Source organism: Epinephelus moara, chromosome 24, assembly GCF_006386435.1.
Source record: "Epinephelus moara isolate mb chromosome 24, YSFRI_EMoa_1.0, whole genome shotgun sequence".
In the NCBI taxonomy this organism is placed as follows: domain Eukaryota; kingdom Metazoa; phylum Chordata; class Actinopteri; order Perciformes; family Serranidae; genus Epinephelus; species Epinephelus moara.
Genome location: NC_065529.1, coordinates 8,279,621 through 8,286,059, shown reverse-complemented (window position 1 = coordinate 8,286,059; position 6,439 = coordinate 8,279,621). Strand labels below are relative to the sequence as shown.

The 6,439-nt window shown below is 39.6% G+C and overlaps 1 protein-coding gene across 1 annotated transcript in view; it reads right to left on the bottom strand.

The window, feature by feature from the left end:
* The window catches only part of ptprga (protein tyrosine phosphatase receptor type Ga), a 613,968-nt gene that overhangs the window by 23,396 nt on the left and 584,133 nt on the right, over positions 1-6,439 (bottom strand). The window contains exons 21-22 of the mRNA XM_050039320.1: positions 3,059-3,194; positions 649-795 (exon numbers count right to left, since the gene is read on the bottom strand). Of these exons, the coding sequence (XP_049895277.1) occupies positions 649-795; positions 3,059-3,194 (283 nt within the window). The remainder of the gene's footprint in view (positions 1-648; positions 796-3,058; positions 3,195-6,439) is intronic.

Below are 6,439 nucleotides of genomic sequence, written 5' to 3'. Positions count from 1 at the left end.
TGTCTCAATATGAAAATGATAGAGAAAGGGCATAACTCCCAAATTGTCGGAGTATTCTTTTCACATAATAATGCGGACTCAGCAGATGACTTGTTAACTGTTTATTCCTCGTTACACCGAACATACACGGCTGCTTCTCATTGTTTCCAGTAGCACAACAACGGTTACTACATTACCCAGAATAACTTTAGGCTCACACTACTACGGTAGCCTTAGTAGCTCAAAATACACAACAGATTAGATTAGATCAGAACAGAAACACGACAGGAGAATTTACTGAGTAATTTTGCTGTTTCCACTAATTACTTGGACTGACCTGACGTTAGTTAATCCTCTCACTCTCCAAAACAAACGCATGTGGTAATTGCCGGCTGCAGTCGGAATTTTACGACACCAGGCTGTGGGTGTCATACCGCTTCGACCAAAGGGACGCTATAATCAACGAAAACGAAAAGTTCCGCACAGCTGCTTTAAAGAAATGCATAAGCTAGTGAACTGGCACAATATGCTAGTAATAAAAAGCTAATAAAACAACTAAACTAATAATTAGCTGGTAATGGAACATGATTTATGATGACAACTGTTGTTGTTTTCTGTGACAGTGTAAATTGTTTACATTAAATGTCCTAATGTGGAATGACTAATAACCTTGAACTGTTTCTCCAGATGTGTCCGGCCGCTGTGTCCTGGTGTCGTGATGCTGCTGAAGTAGCAGTGAAGCTGGCTGGCTGCCACTTCCGTCTCTTTCCCCAAAATGGCTTCCATCAAGGCATCGTGGATGAAGATGTACTGCTCCTGGATCAGCCAAATGGTGACAAAAGACAAAAAGGATGCTGAGCAGCTGGTATGGCAGATGGTGTTTGGCATGCCCAAAGCATTGATTTGCTACTGCTATTCTGTAATAAAATTAAGTATTAGTTGTAACCACATTTTGGGTTTATTTGAAGACGTAAAACATGGAGTGCAACACAGGAGAAACTGCCTCTCCTTCCTGCGCAAAGGGTTTAAAAGTAAAGTGATGTATCAGTCTAACCACACACACAAACACACATACGTTCCAGACCATACGTTCAGTACACATGCTGACCACAGATAAACTCAACAGAAGCTGTCAGAGCAGACAGAGACTTCACAGTTAAAAAAGATATTGAAGTTATCCTATAATACTTTGTTTTTTCTTCCACAATGAAACTGTTCTGGCAAACACAGAGAAATATAGCCTTAACCTCTAAGTGACATAATGTTCTACCATATGGCAACAGTGTTCTTATTAAGCAAGTATGTGAAGCTTGCTTGAAGCACATCAGCAAGGACAGTACTCTATCAGAGATGGAGCTGCAGACTGTCTGCTAAGAAATGACAAGAATGTATTAATGGATCCTGGGAGAAGAAGTTTCTCTCAGCCTCAAACTCTGTTGAAGGATGTTTGTGCCTGCTTGCAAGTGTGACAATGAACTGGGACACTCTTTGTCTGTGAAATTTCCACAACAAAAAGTGTTTGCTAAAATTAGTCATGTGTCCAAGGTAGATTGTTTGATTTGGTTCTCTGTGCTAGCTTTAGCATTCACTATGTTGAGCCACACAACTTTTATTTGTAGAAAAATTATTCAGACATTTGATCAGTCTTTTCAAGACTTTGTACAGAGCAAGATACTGTATATCCACAACTACTGACTGTGGATATTTGTGGTCCCTAGAGGAAGATTCCTAATGACTTTTCAGACTTCCTTAAGCAACACTATTAGGCTGCTGTTTCACTTTTACACCGCTGTTAATAACAAGATACCTAGAAACTGGATTTTTGCTGGAAATTCATGCTTCATCCGAGTGGATATTCATGGATGACTTTTTGGTGACCCCCTGACCTTTACTCAATTGAACCTTCCTAAGTCCTGCCCCCTTCTGTTACTGTTGCTAGGTTGGACAAGTTTGACAAAAAGGAGAGATGGCCACACCAGCTCTGTTGAGTGGGGTGCTGCAGTGCCTATTAAATAATTTCTGGGTGTCAGGCTTCAAGAAACCGACAGCAAGGACTACAGTATGTGATGAGAAGGACATATTCATTATGTTAACTATTGTGAACAAGGCAAAACAACTTGAATTGAGGCTTTTGGTCTCAAAGAAAAGGGGGAGGTAAAGACAGAGGATGACAAGACTAGTCAGTCAACACTGCTACTACACTGCTGGGTATGTGTCCCCTTTTCCCCATCTAAGAGATCAGTATTTATTACTGAATACAGATCACAGTGCTGACCAAATTTCAGTGACATTGGGGTAGCACGTAGCACTAAAGAGATAATATAAACAAAGGAACATAAACATTTGATCATTTTTGGATGATGATAATTCATGTAATTTTAAAAAGATTTTAGCAACCAGCCTACTGGCCTTTTCAAAATCTCTTTAACCTTACCACAGAAATAAGGAGGGAGCAAATATGGCTGACATTGGTGATCTGACATTAAGCCAACTGCTCTTGATGTAGATATACAGTAGTTAGCCACTTCTTTTAACCACCTTCAAAATTTGCTTTTCTTTTCAACATAGACAAGCCAAGCACATGGCATATCTAAGTGTAATAAGGAAGGGGAAAATTGACTGAGGTTCAAAGCTAACTGTTGCTGGAGCACACAACTAAAAGGGGCGGGACTTAGGAAGGGCTAATTGCAACCAAAGATACTCTTTAACAAAAGACACTGCATTACAAGCTGCGCCAATATTACGAAATGGTATACACTTATGGTCTCCAAAGTGGGCATGATCATCTCTACCTCACATACCCCCAACTTGTTTGGAAGTGTAATAAATGTCATGTGGATGGATGAAATCAGATTCAAACACAATTTACAGTGCAAATTTAATGCTTGTTTTTTTTACTTATTTTGCTGCTTGTCCCTGTTTGTCTAAATAGGGCACCAGGTAGCAGAAACATTATTTGTACTAAACCCACAAGAGGAAGTAATGAGGCACATGAATGTGTTCGATGTCCATGCTTTCATAACTTAAGAGCTACATTTCCAAACAAGTCTCACAAACATACAGATACAGATATACAAACCTCAGTCTGGACTAGGTAGTTGCGCTGGGTGCGTATGTGTTTGAGGAAGCCGAGTACATTAACTGTGCTCTTGTCTTTGATCTGCTGCAGCATGCTGTCTATGACGATGTACGTCCCCGTCCGTCCCACTCCAGCACTGCAACACATGAGATTACAGATAAGAGGAAAGGTTTATGGATGGAAAATTAGCATTCAAGTGGACATAAAAATACTTTTAAATGCCTTTATTACATAGCATAGGTGACAGTAGACAGCTGTCAGGAAATGAGGTATTCAGACTTCATGTCAGTGGTAGTTTTGTGCCCTGGATGGATTATAAAATAAAATCCCTTAAACTTTTGTTGTTTCTTGTACAGTAGGTGGAGACCTCCATATCTGACAGCACAACATTTGAGGTCTCTATATGTATGAATCTATCTACAACACAATCACCATGAAAAAAGTTGGCATCGTACATTTCTGCAAACCACAGACACTTTATATTTGCACAGTATTATGTTGCAGATACATTGAAACTTTTGTTTTGCCTTAAAATACCCAGTTTTGGTGGAACAATCCTTGCTGAAAAACAGCGATGGGTTGCTAAAAGACACCCAATTTTTGTGGGCTGAAAAGCAGCTAGAAACACAGTAATGACTTGATACAACTGGTTTCTAACAGTGGTCTGCAACTGAGTATCTGACCAAATATCTCCCCTTCTGTTCCTAAATTGTGATGTAGAGTAATAGCCACAAAAGTGTTTTTGCAGAACATTATGATGTCACAGTGAAGTTGACCTTGTAAATGGCCTTTGATTTTGTCATAATGAGTGCCTGAATTCTTGAGTTGAGGCCAATAACATGTTTTATGAGGTCACAGTGACCTTGACCTTTGACCACCAAACTGTAATCATTCCTTCTTGAGTCCAAGTGGACGTTTGTGCCAAATTTAAAGAAATTACCTTAAGTGTTCTAGAGATTTCGCTTTTATAACAATGAGACAGATGTAATGTCACAGTGACCTTTGACAACCAACATCTAATAAGTTCACTGTTAAGTCCAAGTGAATGTTTGTGCAAAATTTGACAAAAACTTCCCTCAAGGTGTTCTTGGGAAATTGCATTCTCAAGAATAGGACATATGGATGGATGAACAAATGGACGGATGGACAGACATAAAACCAGAAAACACAATGCCTCCTGCCATGTCTATCACCGGCACAGAGTAATAAAAAATAAAAAAATCACTTCCAAATAAAAAATGTCATTCACAAATTGCAAACTCATTATCTGCGCAACTATTTAGCGAAAACAAAACACCAATCAATCATTGTGCATGTCCAGATTGAAGAATGCACAGTAGCAGATTCATAAGTACTCAACTTTTGACAGCAGGTTAGGACAGAATTGTCAAATTGATGTTTTGCTGACATTCTCTTTAAAGTTGTAAGCCTCAGTTTTGGCAGATTCTACCACTTAGCATGTAATTATCCTGTCACATCAGACTGTGACTGTGTTTCAAAGTGTTGTTATTTCTCCACAGACTTAATTGTGAATTAAATTTGACCATTAAAAAGTAAAAGAATTGACACGCCCTTCACAGGCCATGTAAGCATGTGTTCTCTAACACTGACCAGGAACTGTATTTCATATCTGGAGGCTGTCCCTGTTGGTGATGGATTTTTTTTTACTGTTCAGAACTGAGGAGTCAAAACTAGAAAAAAAAAGATTATAAAATTAAAACAACAGTGGAGAAGTGTTGTTGACCAGTGTCTGCATTTCTACAAGTTGACAGCATGGCCACAGATACAATTCACATCTGTACTGTACTTACAAATTCAGGACTTTAAGTTTCATGTTGCTTTAAAGCAGCAAGGCAGCAGAGTGAATGTGAGTGTGTCTCTGTGTGCTGTTTCTTGCATAAACGAGTGGGAGGATGTCTGTGTGTGTATGTGCTGGTACAAAATGGTAGTAATGAGTGGTGTGTCTGCAGCCACAGCGGCGAGGCAGTGTGACAAGTTATTATCGACGATCACAGTGCAGATGATAGCAGAGAGCTTCATACTCATTCCCCCCGGGGCCACAGTCAGCGGACAATTACCAGTAATTTCCCTGCCTGCCTTACTGTAAAATGCCCTTAAATACAAGCTGGCAACTGTGACTGCAGGTTCAGTGATGCTGTTTAGATATGCAGCTCTGGTAAAAGCAGCTGTGAGTGTAGAAAAGCACAAAGGCAGAGGTGTATAGGCAATTTGTAATATGTCTAAAAGGGAACTGAATAAGACTGTAGCATTTGTTGGGGCAGTATAAAGAGTGTATTCTTCACAAACATACGAAGGATGAAATTGATGCCTTAGTTTATATAAAAGGTCTTTTTGGATTATTTCAAAACTAAATGTACAAAAACGAGCAAAAATAAAATAGACACAGAATGACCACACTCACTATAAACAGGAATTTAAAGGACAGTTCACCCCAAAATCAACAATTGGTATTTCTCTTACCTGCAGTGATATTTATCAGTCTAGATTGTTTTGGTGTGAGCTGCTGTGAGCTGAGTGTTGGAGATATCAGCTGTAGAGATGTCTGCTTTCTCACCAAAATAATGGAACTAGATGTCACTCGGCTTGTGGTGCACAAAGCGTCAAAAAATTCATTTGAAAAACTCAGCAGCAATGTCTCTTTCCACATGACCTGGTTACTCAAGATAATCCACAGACCTTGTTGTGAGCAGTCTCATGCAAAAACTATTTTCTTTCTACCAAACTACACCACCGCCAACTGTATCACTGTGCAAAGGGAAGAGTGCATCTACTCATCGAGATGCTTGTGCTCTTGACAGTAGACTCACAAGTCGCTTTGCTTAACTAAAGACTGATGCCTTTCTCCCTGATTTTGTGTTTAGATGGGTGGATACAATTTCAGAGTTTAAAAAAACTCCCTACGTTGCAGAACCAATAGTAAATCTGCAGGGCGGTCCTTCGGTGGCTCGCTGAACTCTTGTGCTTGTAAACATAGTCCCACTGGAAACACGTGTAGCGGTACAAAATGGCTCAGCCGCGCTTGCAGAAAATGCTGTCAAAGTTAGTGGATGTTTGCGTTTGCGGCGACACATACTCGCCAACTAAAAGAAACAAACATAATCTTTTACAAGGCCATGACTCATCCGTCCGGCCAGACTATAGAGGGAATCGCCTTGTTGTTTACAAATATTTCCGGGTAGAAAACCAGCAGAGCTTTTAGCTATATATATATACACACACATTTTTCACATCACTGTATCACCGTTTAGACTAATCCGATGTTTGTAAAGTCTATAAACACAATGATTGAACAAACATTACTATTTCTTAGCTGTTAGCGGTGTGTGTAATAGGTAATAACTCATTAAACGGTCCGTGAAA